The sequence below is a fragment of the Pseudorca crassidens genome, chromosome 9 (assembly GCF_039906515.1).
Source record: "Pseudorca crassidens isolate mPseCra1 chromosome 9, mPseCra1.hap1, whole genome shotgun sequence".
Classification (NCBI taxonomy): Eukaryota; Metazoa; Chordata; class Mammalia; order Artiodactyla; family Delphinidae; genus Pseudorca; species Pseudorca crassidens.
This window is the reverse complement of record NC_090304.1, coordinates 25,825,205-25,844,633: the sequence shown is the minus strand read 5'-3', so window position 1 is coordinate 25,844,633 and position 19,429 is coordinate 25,825,205. Positions and strand designations below refer to the sequence as shown.

The following is a 19,429-nucleotide window of genomic DNA, read 5'->3' as shown; positions in this document are numbered from 1 at the left end:
CTCTCAACAAAATAGGTATATAAGAAATTTACCTCAGCACAATAAAGGCCATTTATAAAAAACCCACAGTGATCATCATAATCAAACCAGTATAAGGCAAGAGTGCCTATTCTCACTTCTATTCAACAGAATACTGGAAGTCCTAGCCAGAGCAATGAGAAAAGAAAAAGAAATAAAAGGCATCCAAATCACAAAGGAATAAGTAAGATTATCTCTATTTGAAGGAAACATAATCATACATATAGAAAACCTTAAAGACAACAAAAAAACTGTTAGAACTAATAAATGAATTCAGTAAAATTGAGGATACAAAATCAGCATACAAAAATCAGCCACATTTCTATACACAAACAACAAACTATTTGAAAAGAAAATTAAGAAAATAATCACAATAGCAACAAAATGAATAAAATATTTAGGAACAAATTTAAGCAGAGTGGTTAAGGTCTGTACACTGAATATTATAAAACATTGATAAAAGAAATTTAAAAGGCACAGATAAATGTAAAGGCATACTGTGTTCATGGATGGAAAATTAAATATTGTTTAAATGTCTGTATTACCCAAAGTGATCTCCAGATTCAGTGCAATCCCTATCAAAATCACAATGCCAGTCTCTACAGAAATAGAAGAAACAATCCTAAAATTTATATAGAATCATGAAAGACCCTGAATGGCCAAAGCAATCTGAGCAAGATGAACAAAACTGAAGACATTATACTTCCTGATTCCAAAATATATTTCAAAGCTACAGCAATCAAAGCAGCATGGTACTGACAAGAAACAAAACGAAAGCAAAACCAAAACCAACATGAGACATATCGACCAATGGAACAGAATAGAGAGCCCAGAAATAAATCCACATATCTGTAGCCAACTGATCTTCGACAAGGACACCAAGAACACATAATGGAGAAAGGATAGTGTTCAATAAATGGTGTTGGAAAAACTGGATATCCACATGCAGAACAATGAAACTGGACCCTTACCTCATGCAATATACAAAATTTCATACCATAAACAAAAATCAACTCAAAGTGGATTAAAGACTTAAGCATAAGGCTTCCCTGGTGGCGCAGTGGTTGAGAGTCCGCCTGCTGATGCAGGGGACACGGGTTCGTGCCCCAGTCCGGGAAGATCCCACATGCTGTGGAGCGGCTGGGCCCGTGAGCCATGGCTGCTGAGCCTGTGCGTCCGGAGCCTGTGCTCTGCAACGGGAGAGGCTACAACAGTGAGAGGCCCGCGTACCACAAAAAAAAAAAAAAAAAAAAAAAATGACTTAAACATAACTCCTGAAACCATAAAACTACTAGAAGGAAATTTAGGAAAAGAGCTTCTCAACATTAGGCAATGATTTTTTAGACATGACACCAAAAGCACAGGAAACAAAACCAAAAATAGACAAGTGGGACTGCATGAAACTAAAAAGCTTCTACACAGCAAAGGAAATAAGCAACTGAGTGAAAAGGCAACCTATGTAATGGGAGAAACATTTGCAAACCATGTATCTGAGTAGGAGTTAATATCCAAAATGTAGCAGGAAGTCATATACACACTCAATAGCAGAAAACCCCAAATAACCCAATTAAAAAATGAGCTGAAGACCTAAACAGACATTTCTCAAAGAAAGACATACAAATGACGAACAGGTATATGAAAACATGCTCAACATCACTGATAATCAGGGAAATGCAAATCAACCTCACAATGAGATTACCTCACACCTATCAGAATGGCTGTGATCAAAAAAGACAAGAGATAAGAAATGCTAGTAAAGATGTGGAGAAAAGGAATCCTTGTACTACTGTAATCAGACTAAAGGAAGAAAGCTTTTCAACTGCTTAAATAAATCCACACTACAGTGTGAATTACCTGATTCAGGTAGTAACCATCAAGATCCTTCCACTGTAAAAAAATTACTTTGCTCTTTGTAATTAATATTATCTATAGGGTGATACTCTGAAATCACGTGAATATCTTTTCCCCCAACAATCTCTATTTTACTTTTTATCTCTTTTTATTGTCTTCCCCATTAGAATGTAAACTCCACAAGGGCAGAGGTTTTTGACCCTTTTACTCGCAGCTGTATTCCCAGTGCTTAGAGCAGGGTTTGGCACATAGTAGACCTTCATAAATATGTATTGAATGATTCATCATCTGTTGTATACCTCTGTATTCTGTTGTATACCTCATACCTCTGTATGAGACTGAATGATTTAAAGGCAAAGTGATGTTTCCTTCATCTTTGTATTTGTAGAAAATAAGCATAGTACTTAGCAAATAATAATAACAATAAATGCTATTTTATGTTAATTTTTAAGGACCATAGATAAATCAGTTATAATATATAGGCCTAACTTGCTTTTGTCATCTATAAAGTGCTAAAAATAACATATATCTGATTATATTACTGTGAGAAATAATGAAAGTTATGTTAATATTTCCTTTTAAAATAAAAGATAAAGCAAAAATCCTACTAATTTGAAATCCAAGGCTCTCAGGAAAAAGTACTAAATTATATATATGAATTTTTTTCAGCTTCACTTTGCTACACTAGATGTTTACAGCATTTTACTGATACAATGCTAAAATACCAAATTACTTTTCAAGCAATACTAAGTTACTTTACCTGTAATGCCTTTAATGTTTCCTTCAATCCTTCTATTTCTTTTTCTTTTATTTCTGTAGCAAGTTGATATTTTCCCTTCAAGTAAAAAACTATATTTCAGTACTTTCCAATGTAAGTGACATTATTAACAGGGAGAACAAGAGTTCAAGAACCAAAATCTCTACTTGCAACCTAATACTTCACAGAATTTAAACATGTATCTGTACTACAACTTGTATTTCTAATGACTTCAAGATATCATAAAATTACAATAAGGTCTATACAAGGTTACAAATATCATGAAATGGAAAATCTCATTACAACAATAAATCATTTTATCAGTAGAGCATTCCTGAGAACTTATGGATACTATATAATTAAGTATTTAATTCATATGGCTAGAATAAATATATTCTAATCAATAAGACACAAGTACGTTTGTCTTATAAATATAAGGATATGAGAAAAATTTTTAAAGAAAGTCTTTTGCTAAAAATAACTCTAAGTTTTAATATTATAAATGACATGTCCTTTGATATAATAAAAACATGTATGAACTATTGAATAGCTAGAGAAAACATTTAATGCCACATGAATTTCTAGCATTGCTCAGAGTTGTATACTCTTTTCCTGTTGGTCTGCATGCAGATGCAAATCATCTTACTGTTTTTTAAAGAAGGTAATTTCATTGAAAAGGCACTAAAAATATACTTAATAGAAACACTGCAGTATAGTGGAAAGAGCATTAATTTAGGGGCTGAAGAAATCTAGGTTCTAGTCCCAGCTTTGCCACTTCAAAATGGGAGCTTCAGCAAGTCATTCATATCTTACTAGGCCTCAGTACTCTCAACTGTAAAATGATAAGAGCTCAAGTAACATGATTCCCTTAGGTCCTTTCTGTTTCTAAAATTTTAAGAAATTAACAGTATCCATTTGTTCATTACCAATGCTCCTTTCCATTATGGTGAACAACTGATAATTAAATGCATTTAAGCTATGTTTCAAATTATTAAAAAATTAATATATACCTTTTCTTCTTCCAAGGCACACATCTTCATTTGCAACTGATAAAGAATTTTAAAAATTAAAATACAGGTAAGTGAAATGTTACCAGGGATTTACACTGGTCAGTGAGACTACAGAAATGTTTTACATGTCTATATTGTTTGAACTTAGTACAATGTGATTATGCTACTTTTACACTGAGAAAATAAATAATAAAAGGTATAAAAGGGGGAAAAAAGATAGTCACCAAAGAAAATGAACAATTTAATCTCATGATCAGAGCACCAATCATCCTTGAAAGTTTAGTTTTTCCCTCCAGTTTTTTTAAATGTTTCAATATTTTGCCATCTACTCATAAACAATTAACATATAACATTTTCTGAAGGCATACTTTTATAAAATTGGTATCATTTGTATTTGCACTGACAGTATTTTCTGAAATTTTTTTTAAATGCATGTGTTAGTCTAATAAATAAATAATGACATTTTAAAACAGAAAAACTAGGGTGAACTTGCCAAAGGAAACTAAATATTCCAAGCAACACAAGGATACTAGCCAAAGTTGTCAAGAAATAAAATTTTTCTTTGGAATTTCTCCATCTCATTTTCCATATTCCTCACTTACCTTCAAGAATCCTTTTTTTTAAGAGAAAGAAAAGAAGAAAAGAAATTTTTAAAAAAAGAACCCAATAGCACTTTCTCCTTTACCCTTCAATTACCTGGATATTTCTTCTTGCCCAGAGTCCCTTGTGGTAACAGAGACATAGAACTGCTCTCTCCTAAAGAATACTATGCTGTACATTTGGTTTCTGCTTCCTCACCCTTCAATTAAAACTCTTATAACTTAGGTAAAGCCAATTTCAGACTATAAGGAAGTTTATCATCTGCTTAAACAAATCCACACTACAGTGTAAATTACCAATAACCTTAACCCACTAGTGATTAGGTTATATAGGTTTATTTCTTTTTATGCATTTCTCTCTGAACACACACACTTGTATGGAGATAAAAACAAAAAAGGGGGAAGGAAAAAGGAAAAAAAAAATGGTGATGTTGGCATGGCTATAAGGAAAAGCACTTCCAGAGTACATTTTCCATAGGCACATTTCTTACACTTCTATTTTATAATTAGGAACTGAAGAGAAATGTGAGGTAGTAAAGAAGAGCTATAGAATTCAAAATAACAGAAGGAGTTGTCCTTCATTTCTTTAAAATATATTTTTTTCAATTCTTCTACTGATCTTTCTTAGTTGTTAGTAGTTGATATTTATGGAGGTGCATGATAATCACATCTCTTCATCCTTTACATCTCCCTACTTGCATTTCAGCTTTTCACCAGTGTTATAATGTTAGCTTGCGTAAAGAAGTAATGTGGAAAAGGTAAGCTCCTAAGATATGCTAATTAAAGACAGAAAAGGGAGAAGGGAGAGAAAGAGCAAGAACACACTAACATATTTTATTTAGGACCAATGAAAACACATCTCCAAGAAAATAGTATTCCTAATTTCTTTCCTTAACTAAATCATTCTACTACATTATTATCAGTTGTGATTCAGAATAATCTTATTTCCTGCTTCCAATAATAACCTTTTTGTCCTCAGTGAGTATGGAGAACAACCTGTCATAATATTCATGAGAAGTGGGAAAAGTGCAATATTTAAAACTGTAATGTTTGTCTATCCTTATGAAATTACCTGCTTTTTAAAAACTGCCATTGCTTCTTTGTGTTGCTTTGTTAATGTTTCCTTTTGATTCTGAAGAGTTTCCTATTTTAAAATCATGAAAAGTTAAAACAGATTCTAGCCACTTTCAGTTTTAAATTTTAATTGGGTTCACAAATTAAAGTTAAACATATTCATTGCACATATTATTTTATGCTCTTAAAATGTAACTTATGAAAATTTTATTTTTTTTTAACTGTCATGGACTCAGCATACAATAATTTTGCTTCCAGTTGCTTCTTCATGATAAAACATATTGCTCTCTAAAATTTTAAACTCTGAATATAGCTTACTTTAAAGTTTTCTTCAAGAAAATATCTTTCACCAAAAGTTATTAAAATTAAGTCTAATATACAAGCAGACTATAGTCTTATTACAGTTTCCAAAAAAACCAATTTTATTATCTAAGCACAAATGTTTACATGGTAACATATGATTTTTTAAATTCACTGAAATAATTTTTTACAAAACCAAAACTACCACAGGGCATTTTTGAAAAAAAATCCATGTATACAATTCCATTTCTTTCCCCTCTACCTTTTTTTGGTACAAGTTGTGTGTCCTGTCCTTTAGATTCAAGATGAATTTTTTCTTCTATCTTTATCAAATAATTCTCATAATTTAAAAACTTAGAGCTAAAACTGGCAACCACTTTCAAATGCTTCTGTTATTTTACTCCATGATTCTACAATTTAAAAAATTTATCTACTGACCTCCTATATGATAGCTTTCTTATATAACCATAATCCTACATGTCCTCCATCTATTCTTCCAACAGAATTATAAAAATTGTGGCTTAAATCAACAGTCAGTATTTATACTCTTATAATTGCAATTTTTATTCAATGCTAAGCCATATGGTATATCATGATTACATTTCTTTTTTTTTAATTAATTAATTTATTTATTTTTGGCTGCATTGGGTCTTCGTTGCTGTGTGTGGGCTTTCTCTAGTTGCAGTGAGCGGGGGATACTCTTCCTGGACCCAGGTTTGAACCTGTGTCCCCTGCATTAGCAGGCAGATTCTTAACCACTGCACCACCAGTGAAGTCCCATGATTACATTTCTATATATACAAGTTTTATTTTTCCTGAAGTTAGCAATTACTTTAAAATATTTTAATTCCCATAACTAATTTTGAAAAATAATACTGCCAGTTCCAAGGTCTGTATCAATTGGTTCATATGCTCAGAAGCAAAAAATAAAGAATAGAAAAGGCAAAGTGAGAAGATCCCAAGAATGACTTAGGAAATCCCAAACTGCATAGGAAAACAGACATTTTTTTTTTAAATTTTTAAATTTTTGGCCATGCCACGCAGCTTGCAGGATCTTAGTTCCCTGACCAGGGAATGAACCCGGGCCCTGGCAGTGAAAGCACCGAGTCCTAACCACTGGACTGTCAGGGAATTCTCCGGAAACCAGACCTTTAGAAAAGCTGTAGATATTGGGCGAAATTTTTCAGAGGATATTGCCCAGTTTTCTTATAAAAATATATTAGACTCTACTCCTGCAAACAAGGAAAGAATGAATTTATAGGACACTTCAGGGATAAATCCTTTGAGGAGCAGATTCTGAAGTAAATATGAACTCCAGCTCTCTCCCCGTCTTTTGTGAACAGCTGTAAATCTAGAAATAGATTTAATATGCAACAAAAACTGGAATGGGAAATAGCCCCATTACTAGATCTCCAAATTCAGATCTTCAAAAAGCCTTAGAACAAAAGAAGAATAAACTGGTACCCTTACAGATAAAACAATTTAATACTCCTACTCCTGTCATCAAGCATGAGAGGAGTGAGTCTCATGGTAAAGACACCTGTAGATACTTATTATAAGCAGAAAAGACACTGGGGAAAAAAAACATCCTGAACTAGCTAAGAAAATGAAGGGAAAAAATATCAGGTGGGCAAATCAATGTCACTGCTCTGACACACACCCAACTTCCCATTTATTCCTCAAACTTGCAAAGAGCAATTTCTCTAAATATTAAAAGAAACATGGACATTTTATTCATACCATAAACTCTGGCAACATCACATAACCTTTCCCTCAGGGTCAATGAGCTACTCAAATAGGGTGTATCTCTAATAATCCAAAGATACTCGTCCCGTTTTAGCCCATAACCGTTATCCTTGGATTCTCAAGTGAGGAATATTATTTTCTCCTTTATGACGCCACACCCATTAACTTAAGAGATAGGAATCTACTATGCAAATAGAATTGAAAAATTAAACTCCTGTTTTTTTGGAGGAGGAGTTGTTTTTTTTGTTTGTTTGTTTGTTTGAAGATTCCTCGGGATTCTATTCACAATCAGATCATAGCTTATTTGGATATTGACTTAGGTACCTGTGTGTACCATGGAACCAAATTAAAGATCTCCATGAAGTGGACTCTTTGTGGGCAAAATGTCTTAACTGATATTGGCAGCAGGGTTCAGACTGACCCATCTAAACCTCTACTTAACTTTATATAATACTTCTAAAACCAGAAACGAAGAAGAACTAAAGTCAATTGTCCTAAAGCCTAATAAAGAAAGGATGAATCAATCATACCTATACCAGTTTTAAAATTTTGACTTGTTCCCCAGCCAAAAACCCAATGGGTGAAGATTTAAGACCTTAAGGCCATAAATAAAATATCAATTTCCCCAATTCATTGAGCCCAGATACTATTTTATCTTTAGTGCCACCTGACTCTACATACTTGACTACTATATATTTATCTGTGTTCTGCTTTCTATGGCGCCCCTTTAGATCAAAATAGTTTTACCTGTTTGTTCTGTCCTGGGAGAGTCAACAATTTACCTGGACAGTTATGCCTCAGTGGTTTACTGAGGAACTTAGGGACCTTAAACCTCCCTGTAAACTCTACACTTACACAATATGCGGGCAAGCTTTCGTTATGTTCTAAAGATGAAGAGAGCTCTAAGACTGACTCCATTTATCTATGTACTGTTTTAGCTCAGAAAGGACATGAGAATTCCAAAAAAAAGTTTAGTATTTTGTAAGAATGAAGTGCATTATTTAGGGTATAATTTATCCCAAGGGGGTAAATCTATTATTCCTGATAAATTATGAGCCCTTCAATACTTTCCAAGGCTGGTTACTAAGAGAAAATTAAGAAGTTGTCCAGATTACACTGGCTACTGTAGACACTGGGTTCCAAACATCTCTGAAATTGACACATTTCTATATAATTTAAGTCCTCAATAATGGAACCTTTCCCTTAGGAACTTAAACACGGACAAGAATTTTGTGATTTAAAAATAACTCTCAACAGCCCCCCTTGCACCCCCGCAATTGGGGCCCTCCAAATTGTCATAAAGCTTTCTATCTATTTGTATCTGAGCAATGTAGACAAGTCCTTAATACTCTAACAGAACACCACAGGTATCATCAGGGCCCAACTGCTTACTACAATCTTCCCCTCAACCCAGTGAGGGGAAAATCCTACTCTTTATCTAAGGATAGTAATAAGCAGCAGCCAAACGAGTAGAGGCCTCTACTGACTTGGTTTAAGGATCTTGTTTAAATTTGATGGTTCTGTATGCTGTACAATCCTGGATGTTACTGAAAACACACTTCTTGGCAAGCAGGCTTACATCCTATGAACTTTTTATTATTTTCTCCCTCACACATTTCAACTCAGTGCTATACTTTAAAGATTGCTACTCTTTTCCCATTACCCAAAGAAGGGGAATTCCATGAGATCTAACCTCTGTCCAAACAATGACTATGCCTCAAATGGATTTATTAGAAACTCCTCCTAGAAAATCTAGGTTTAATATTATTTGTTGATATATCATTTTTTATAACTGAAATGGGAACTAAGGCAAGATATACTGGAACAGTCTAAACTGACCCCTAAAACATGACTCCTTACCAGAAGTAAAACCAGTCCTGATGACAGTACTTACCCTCTCAGCAGAGCTTGCCAATTGTCAAGAGATAAGACAGTTAACAAAAAACTAATATTAGGTATACCTTTCGGAGTAGTCCATGATTTTGTAATACTGTAGAAACAATGAGAGTTTCCAACCTTAATAGGAATCCCAATGTAAAATGAACAACAGTTTTAAGTACTTTTAAGTACTCTAATGCTTCCTAAGGAGGTGGCTATCATGAAGCCACACTATTAAGGGATAACAAAGGCTAAAAGAAATATCCTAGGTTTATCTTTATGACACACAGGCAGCCCTCAATCAGGTCCTGGCCCCATTATACTCTAAAAAGCTAAATCTTTCTGGAGATTAAAAAATCCTATTTTGGAATGCCCACAACTGGCTCCAAAATCTGAAAAGAATACATGGTTGTAAAGTACAAGAGAATCCCTGGCACTTTCAGGACAGACACTTGGTGGCACCAGAGAACCTTGACGAAACTCTGCAAACATATTTTACAAGGAAATACCCATCAGAGCAAGGACATATTGAAAACAATATTCAATTAGCATTGGTGGGGAAATTTTACTAAGATTTTTGAGGATGTCTCTGGTGCAAATCTCATCTGTCTCCCTCACAATCCTAGTAAAACTGTTATCCTTGTAAATCCAAGCTTCAGGACCCCACTGAACATGTCCAAATGGACTTCCTAAAATAAACCCCTACACTGGGTTCTGAATATGTTCTGATCATTGCTTGCTACTTCTCTGGATGGATTAAAACTTTTTCTTGAGAGAGAGCTATAATTATGAGAGTAGGAAAAAAATTACTTGATTTTGTGTTCCCAACATGAGGATCTCCAGTAACAGAGGCACTCATTTTACTGGACCTGTTTTTAGAGAACTCTGCAAAGCCTTGTCATTTATTTAGAAATTTCATTGCCCCAATCATCCCCAATCTTGAGGAAAAGTAGAGAGAATTAATGGCACCTTAAATCTGACATTCTTGAACTTCCATGACCAAGAAGGTTATGTCTGACTCTCAAGACTATTAAGTCCACAGTCTCTTATACTTCACTGGCTTCTACCATACACACCTATTAGAGGTTACCACATGAAACTGGCTACTTGTGCCCCAATCTTGGACATTTTCTTACTTCAGACAAACCTGGCAAAGTACTCCAAGGACTCAGGAAATATACTTCATAGTCTTATCACCATCTCACATAAGTTGCCTTTCCTCTACATGATCTAAAATGCAGATAAACATAAGTTGAGAGAGTTCATTACCATTAGACCTGCCCTGCAAGAAATAATATGATTCCTACAGGTTGAATTGAAAGGACAAGAGAGAGCAACTCAAAGCCGTATGAAGAAATAAAAATCTCAGTAAAGGTAAATACATGAGCAATTTATAAAAGCTAGTATTACTCTAACAGCAGTTTTTATTTCTTTTTAAAGAAACTAATACTTTTTTAAAAAAGACAATTATTAGGCTAAAAGCTAGTATTACTGTACCTTTGGTTTGTAACTCCATATTTGCTTTCTACATAATTCAGAGACTAATGTATTTTTAAAACTACTAGTTTACGGGCTTCCCTGGTGGCACAGTGGTTGAGAGTCCGCCTGCCGATGCAGGGGACACAGGTTCGTGCCCCAGTTCGGGAAGATCCCACGTGCCGTGAAGCAGCTGGGCCCGTGAGCCATGGCTGCTGGGCCTGTGCGTCCGGAGCCTGTGCTCCGCAACGGGAGAGGCCACAGCAGTGAGAGGCCCGCGTACCGCAAAAAAAAAAAAAAAAAAAAAAACCCTACTAGTTTATTCTCTTGAGCACACAATATATAAAGATGTAATTTTATAATATCAACAACTGAAAGGGGTGTAGCTGGAGTTATAAAGGAATAGAGTTCTTGTATGTTATTGACATTAAGCTGATACAAATTCAAATTAGAGTGCTATAATGATAGATGCTAACTGTAATCCTCACGGTAACCATTAAGGAAATAGCTAGAGAATATACACAAAAGGAAATGAGAAAGGAATTTAAACATCTCACTACAAAAACATCAACTAAACACAAAAGATGATGGTAATGCAGGAAATGAGGGACAAAAACTATCAGACACATCGAAAACAAATAGCAAAATGACACAAGTTAGTTGCTCCTTATCAGTAATTACTTTAAATGTATATTTTAACTCTCTCACCTAAAGACAAAAATTGGAAGAATGGATAAAAAGCATGATCCAATTTTATGCTGTCTACAAGAGACTCACTTTAGATCTAAAGACACAAACAGGTTGAAAGTAGAAAAATGGAAAAAGATATTCCAATAAAATAATAACCAAAAGAACAAAAAAAAAACAAAATTAAAAATGGCCTTTAAATTTTAAGAAGTTACATTAGATAAAGAAAGATATTATATATCCATAAAACGTTCAATAAGGAAGAAGATATAACAATTATAAGCATTTATGAACCAAATGACAGACCATCAGAATATATGAAGCAGGGCTTCCCTGGTGGCACAGTGGTTAAGAATCCGCCTGCCAACACAGGTTTGACCCCTGGTCTGGGAAGATCCCACATGTAATGGAGCAACTAGGCCTGTGTGCCACAACTACTGAGCCTGTGCTCTAGAGCCTGTGAGCCACAACTACTGAGCCCACATGCCACAACTATTGAAGGCCACATGCCTAGAGCCCGTGCTCCACAACAAGAGAAGACACCACAATGAGAAGCCCTCACACTGCAAGAAAGAGCAGCCCCCGCTTGCTGCAACTACAGAAAGCCCACTCACAGCAACGAAGACCCAATGCAGCCAAAAATAAATAAATTTTTAAAAAAGAAAAGAATGGGAGAGATCCCCCCTCCCTTTAACAGAACAGAAAAACAATAGAGAAAATAAGTGAAATTAAAAATTGGTTCTTTGAAAAGATAACAAAATTGATAAACCTTTACCCAGATGGACTAAGAAAAACAGAGAAGACTCAAATTACTAAAATCAGAAATGAAAGTGGGGACATTACTACTGATTCTGCAGAAATAATAAGTATGATGAGAGTACTATGAACAATTGCATGCTAACAAATTGGGTAACCTAGATGAAATGGAGAATTCCTAGAAATGCAAAACCTACGAAGACCAAATTATGAAGAAATAGAAAATTTTAAGAGACTATAGGAGACTGAATCCATAATCAAAATCTCCCAATACAGAAAAGCCCTGAACCTGATGGCTTCACTGGTGAATTCTACCAAACATTTAAAGAACTAACAGCAATCCTCCTCAAACTTTTCCAAAGAGTTGAATAGGAAGGAACACTTCCTAACTCATGCTTGATGCCAGTATTACCTTGATACCAAAGCCAGATGAAGACACATCAAGAATACTACAGACCAGTACCCCTGATGAACACTGATGCAAAAATTCTCAAAAAAATACTATCAAACTGAATTCAGAAGCATATTAAAAGGATCATACACCATGACCAAGTAAGATTTATCCCTGGGATAAGAAAGTTCAACATACAAAAAAATCAGTCAATGTAATACACCACATTAACAGAATGAAGGCAAAAAAGCACATAATCATCTCAACTTATGCAACAAAAAGAATCTGACAAAATTCAGTACCCTTTCATGGTAAAAAAAAAATCAACAAACTAGGAATAGAAGGAAACTACCTCAGCATAATAAAAGCCATATTTGAAAACCCCACAGTGAACATAATATTCAATGGTAAAAAACTGAAAGCTTTTCCTCTAAGATCAGGAACAAGGCAAGGATGCCTACTTTCACAACTTGTATTCAACATAGTACTGGAAGCACTGGTTAAAGCAATGAGGCAAGAAAAAGAAATCCAATTTGGAAAGGAAAAAAAATTATCTGTTTGCATATGATATGATCTTATATGTAGAAAACCCTAAATATTCCACAAAAAACCTGAATAAATGAATTCAGCAAAGTAGTACGATACAAAGTCACACAAAAATCAATTGCATTTCTATATGCTAACAATGAACTACCCAAAAATGAAATTAAGAAAAAAATTAGATTTACAATAGCACTAAAAAGAATAAAATACATAGAAATTAACTTAACCAAGGAGATGAAAGACTTGTACAATGAAAACTACAAAACACTGCCCAAAGAAATTAAATTAAAAATAAAAAATACACACACATCTTTTGCTCTGGGATTAGAAAACTTCATATTTGTAAGATAATACTATCCAAAGTTATCTACAGATTCAAGGTAATCTCTATCAAAATCCCAATAATATTTTTTGCAGAAATAGAAAAACCCATCCTAAAATTCATATGGAATCTCAAGGAACCCAAAATAGCCAAATAATCTTGAAAAAGAAGATCAAAGCTGGGGGACTCACACTTCCTAATTTCAAAACTTACTGTAAAGCTCCAGGAATCAAAAAACAGTGCTGTACTGGCATAAAGAAAGACACATGGACCAATGGAATAAAGAGCTCAGAAATAAACCCTCACACACACGGTCAAGGGTGTCAAGATCATTCAATGGGGAAAGAACAGTCTTTTCAACCAAAGGTTCTGGGAAAACTGGATATACACAAGCAAAAGAATGAAGCTGGGATTCCCTGGTGGCACAGTGGTTGAGAGTCCACCTGCCAATGCAGGGGACGTGGGTTCGTGCCCCGGTCCGGGAGGATCCCGCATGCTGTGGAGTGGCTGGGCCTGTGAGCCATGGCCGCTGAGCCTGCGCGTCTGGAGCCTGTGCTCCATGGCGGGAGAGGCCACAGCAGTGAGAGGCCCGTGTACCGCAAAAAAAAAAAAAAAAAAAAGGAGAAAAAGAATGGAGTTGAACCCTTACCTAACACCATATACAAAAATGAACTCCATCAAAACACCACCAAACAACCTGTTAATAAAGCAAAACCATGTTTATTGGAATTCACTGCAGTAAGTGAGGACACTACCTTGACAGAGTCTTAGTAGTATCTCAAAAGGAACAAATTTGAACTGGGTTATATAGAAGGTTATGGGATTTAGGTGTTTGGGGGAACTTAAGATACTTTTAATTTACATTGCCAATAAGAAATATATGAAAGTTCTATTTTTCTACAACTTTGTAAAGTAAGGTAGGAATCTGGTTTTATTTTTCTTCAGATGGTATACCCAGTTCTAATATCATTTCTTGAATAATATACTTTTCCCCACTGATCAGAAATGTCACCTTTATCATTCACTAAATTATCTTATGTATTTGGATCTATTTCTGGACTCCATTATAGTCTATCTGTTCATGTATACTACCAAGCTATTTTAACTATTATAGCTTTATAATATATTTAAGAATCTACTGTGACTAGATTCCTTTTCAAAACTTTCCCAGCCACTATTGTAAGTTTATTTCCATATAAACCTTAGAATCAGCTTAAGTACACCAAACACATGCTTGGTATTTTAAATTGGATTGTATTAAACTTACTGATTAACTTAAGGATTCTGATAATTTTCTACTATTGACTCTATTCAAAACAAGATATGACTTTACATTCTGACTTTACATTCTGACTTTATGTCTGCTTGGAGCTTTAGATTGTATTTGGTGTTTACCTGTTTTTTCTCTCCACAAACAGGTCTCTTTATTTGACCTGTCCCTAATATGTAACCCAACACAACCTAGTGGATCTCTCTGGCCTCAAAATTCCCATCGTTGGCCTATCCTCTGTCATTTGAATTCTATTTCTGACATGTTATCTCCAAGTTCCTGTTTCAATATTGCCAAATACTGAGAAGAAGGGTCATCTTAATTAAGTTTTCAGTTTTTAGCTGTTAAGATTACTTTGGTGGGGGACTTCCCTGGTGGTCCAGTGGCTAAGACTCCACACTCCCAATACAGGGGGCCCGGGTTCAATCCCTGGTCAGGCAACTAGATCCCACATGCTGCAACTAAGAGCCCACAACTTGCAACTAAAAGATCTTGCATGTCAACAAAGATCCCACGTGCCACGACAAAGACCTGGTGCAGCCAAATAAATAAATTAATAAATATTTTAAAAAAGAAAAGATTACTTTGGTGGAAAGGCAAGAGAGGCACTATCAAAAATGCCTCTATATGGATAAGGATCAAAAGAAAATCAGATATGATACTATTTTTTTTAAGATTTGGTTATAGTATATAACAACAGCCTAGGAAAATACAGTACTATCTGAAGTTTCACTTCTTAAAAAATATTTTGACTCCTCTATAACACAAAATATGTTTCTCAGATATGAAATAGTTCATAGTAGTTTTCAGAGTTATCCTTGTCTATTTTCTTATCAGAAAGCCTGGGGAAAAATGGTTATTCTCACAGAAGAAACTAACACAACATTGTAAAAAAAAAAAAAGTTATTCTCAGTTTTCTGGAAGCCTAAATGTTCTTAACAGTTTTAGTTGGAATTTTCTTGAGACTCTCTAAAATGAGAGAAGAAGCACAATTCCCCAAATATGTTTAGGAAATTTAAAAATTAACTTCACAATTAAGGAATAAAATACATAAAATAAAATGCTAATTAGAGGGGAGAAAATACTCACCTTTTGCCATTTAAGTTCTTGTGTCTCCATAATAATTTTACCAATCTGCTCTTCATACTGAGCTTCTGCTTCCTAAGTCAAAAAGAAGAAAAATAGTAGGAAAATTAGGACTTGAAAATTTCCAGTTTCAGCTCTTTCTAGAGAGATAAAAAGAGCATTCTCCCACATTTACAACAAGGAAAAGGGCTAGAAAAATTGCAAATTAAATAGCCAAATCCATCAGAGAACTGAGGTCCCAGATCGACCAAGTAATCCAAAATCTGGATAGAGAAACGGGTTACTGCAGGGAGAACAGAACCACAGCATTTGCTTACCTGGGACATAAGCCATTGAGTACTAATTTAAAAACTCAGCTAAAAGTCCTTAATAAATTTCTAAAGGCAGAACATGGGCTGGTGTAAGAACATGAATCTCCTGAGGTCCCCAGAAATAAAGAGGTTTATATCTTCTAGAAATAAGGAGGTTTATACCTTCTAAAGGTTTTTCTTCCATGAAACCCACCAGGTGGTTACAGGGAAGGATGGGAAGAATCTGAGAAAGCTTTTCTCCTGTGGTACTGGCTGGGGAGGAGAAGAGCAGTCACAAGCCTTCTTCCCTAAATCTTCTACAGACCAAAAACCTTAATCTGCAGGGGATAGGACAACAAAAACTATATCTAAGGACACTAGTGGAAATCCTCTGCAGCGGGCGGGAAAAGGGACCAGCAGACACCACTGAAAACTCTACCTAGACAGACCTGTCTTTCTTATCTCCTCTAAGGAACAAAAGCCTTAATCTACAGGGGGAAGGGCAATAAAAACTAGCCCATGAGAGCACTTATGGAAATCCACTGCAGCTGAGAGGAGAAGGCTAGAAAAATAAAACAGCTCTATCTTTGGGGAGGGGAAGGAATACATGCTAGGCCCACAATTAAATATGAAAGAGGGATCAGAATTCTTGTGGAGGCCTCACCTTGAGACTTGGGTTCACCAAAAACTGAGGCTTAATAGAAACATCAGAGAATGCTCCTATTCCCCACCTGCTGCCACCACCCAACTAACAAGTGTCAAGTAAAAAAACAGTGAGACATAGCTGGGAGAGCTGAAAGGATAGACTCTCTCTGGGAAGCAGCACAAAAGGAAGACCCAAAGTCAAGGGGGGAAGCCCAAAGCCAAGCAAGAAGCAGTTATTTAGAAAAACCCTCTGATTTCATTTAAAATATTGTAATACTCTTGAATTAGCCCACACAATAAACACAAGGTATCACTAGAGAAATCTGAAGCTTCTGTCAGAAACTTCAATAGGTAGACTTGAAAGCTGCCTGGTTGAGTGTTGAAGGCATACCCCAACACACACACACAGAGCTCTTCTGCAAAGACAGAGTTTTTTTGTTTGTTTGTTTTGGTTCCAGGTATTTAAGGAAATCTATGTCAAACAAAGCACTAGCTGATCACTAAGCTAAGAGCACATGACAAAAACTGAAGACTTAACACAATTATTTCAGAAAAGTCACTACACAAACAAATAATGACAAAAACAAGAAGCAACCCTGAGAAGAGGTAGGAATCTTATTTCCAGAGTTGTCACATATTCAAAATATTCATGTCCATTTCTCAAAAAAAATTTACAAGGCATGCAAGTAAACAGAAAAGTGTGATCCAGCGCTTCCCTGGTGGCACAGTGGTTAAGAATCCGCCTGCCAATGCAGGGGACATGGGTTTGTGTCCTGGTCGGGGAAGATCCCACATGCCGCAGAGCAACTAAAGCCGTGCACCACAACTACTGAGCCTGCGCTCTAGAGCCCACATGCCACAACTACTGAAGCCCACGTGCCTAGAGCCTATGCCCCGTGACAACAGAAGCCACCGCAGTGAGAAGCCCACGCACCGCAACCAGAGAAAGCCCACGTGCAGCAACAAAGACCCAACACAGCCAAAAATAAACAAATAAAATAATTATTTTTTTAAAAAGTGTGATCCATACACAGGAAAAAAAAACAGTTTAATAGGAACTGTCCCTGAGCAAGTGCAGACAACGGACCTAGACAAAGACTTTAATAAATCAATAATTTTAAATATGCTCAAAGTGCTAAAAGAACCATATACAAAAGTCCTAAAGCCATTAAAAAGTTAAGGGAATGCTACAAACAAGTTTATGCTCATAAATTTGACAACTTACAGAAACAGACCAATTCTTCTAAAACCACAAACTATCAGACCTCAACCAAGAAGATAAATAACAATCTTCAAAAGCCCTATAGTCATAAATTTAAAAGCTCCAAAAAAAGAAATGTACAGGCCCACATAATTTCACCATAGAATTCTGAATGATACACATTCTGAAGTATTTAGGAAGTGCACTGATGCCTGCAATTTACTCTGGAATCATCAAATATAAAGCTGAAGGAGGGTTAAGTAGATGGATAGATGTGATAAAACAAGTACAGTAAAATGTTAATGGTGTATGAGTGTTCACTGTCAAATTCTGTTAGTTTTGCTGTATGTTTAACAATTTTCATAACAAACTGGGAGAAATCGAAGAGTGGATGTTAACAGATAAAATACATTTTGTTATGAAATATTTTCCTATGACTCTCTCACATGTTCTTTGCTTTATTACATACACACATACACACACACTTATGCTACGGTATTCAGAGGCTTTCATGAAAGCTGTCTCACTGAAAATGCTTTCAGCAGCAAGTAGCAACGACAAACCCCGACTCACAATGGTTTATGGGACTTAACTGTTTCACATGACAAGTCCAAAGGCAGAGCCCTTCTAGAATTTATTTCAGTGGCTCAACAATATCATCAAGGACTATAATTCTGCCCATTTTCCATTTTGCCATTATCCAAGTGATTTTCCTTAAACTTTTCACCCCTTAGCTACTTTAATTTTAGGCATCAAGGATGGAAAGGACATTATCCTACAGTAGAAAAAGTGTAATCTCTTATTAAAAGGATAACAAAACTTTTCCCAGAAGCTTCCTAATCATATCTTCTGATATCTCATTGGCCATAACTAGGTCATATGCCCACTCCTAAACCAGTTGCTGGCTGGTGAAATGCATTGAACCTTCGTGAGAGGTTAGGACAGTCAGGATTTACCTAACTCATATTGGTGAGAGTTGGACCCTAAGACACAGTCAAGGTTCTTCCAGCATGGAATAAGGGACAGAATGTATACGAACAAGGTATGCTATGTGATAAATAAAGTGAGGAGAGAACAGAAGCTCTCAAAGTAATATGTACCTACAGTCAAAACATTGAAAAAAGAAATAAGTGTATACACATTTTTGGGGGGAGGTGTGTAGAACATATAACATGCATATCTTCCCAAAGCAGGTGGATTGAAAATGTACAAGACACAGCTTTCTTCATGTGGGCCTGGTTATACACTTCTCTTTTATTTTTTATTTTTTTTATTTGTTTTATTTTTAGCTGCATTGGGTCTTTGATTCTGCATGTGGGCTTTCTCTAGTTGTGGCGAGTGGGGGCTACTCTTCGTTGTGGTGCGTGGGCTTCTTATCACAATGGCTTCTCTTGTTGCAGAGCACTGGCTCTAGGTGTGCGGGCTTCAGCAGTTGTGGCACGCGAGCTTCAGTGGCTGTGGCTCACAGACTCTAGAGCACAGGCTCAGTAGTTGTGGCGCACGGGCTTAATTGCTCTGCGGCACGTGGG

At 35.7% G+C, this 19,429-nt stretch overlaps 1 protein-coding gene across 1 annotated transcript in view; it reads right to left on the bottom strand.

The window, feature by feature from the left end:
- CCDC73 (coiled-coil domain containing 73) overlaps positions 1–19,429 on the bottom strand; it is a 99,793-nt gene that overhangs the window by 67,385 nt on the left and 12,979 nt on the right. The window contains exons 2-5 of the mRNA XM_067749507.1: positions 15,768–15,839; positions 5,308–5,379; positions 3,637–3,672; positions 2,630–2,704 (exon numbers count right to left, since the gene is read on the bottom strand). Coding sequence (XP_067605608.1) covers positions 2,630–2,704; positions 3,637–3,672; positions 5,308–5,379; positions 15,768–15,839 — 255 coding nt within the window. The remainder of the gene's footprint in view (positions 1–2,629; positions 2,705–3,636; positions 3,673–5,307; positions 5,380–15,767; positions 15,840–19,429) is intronic.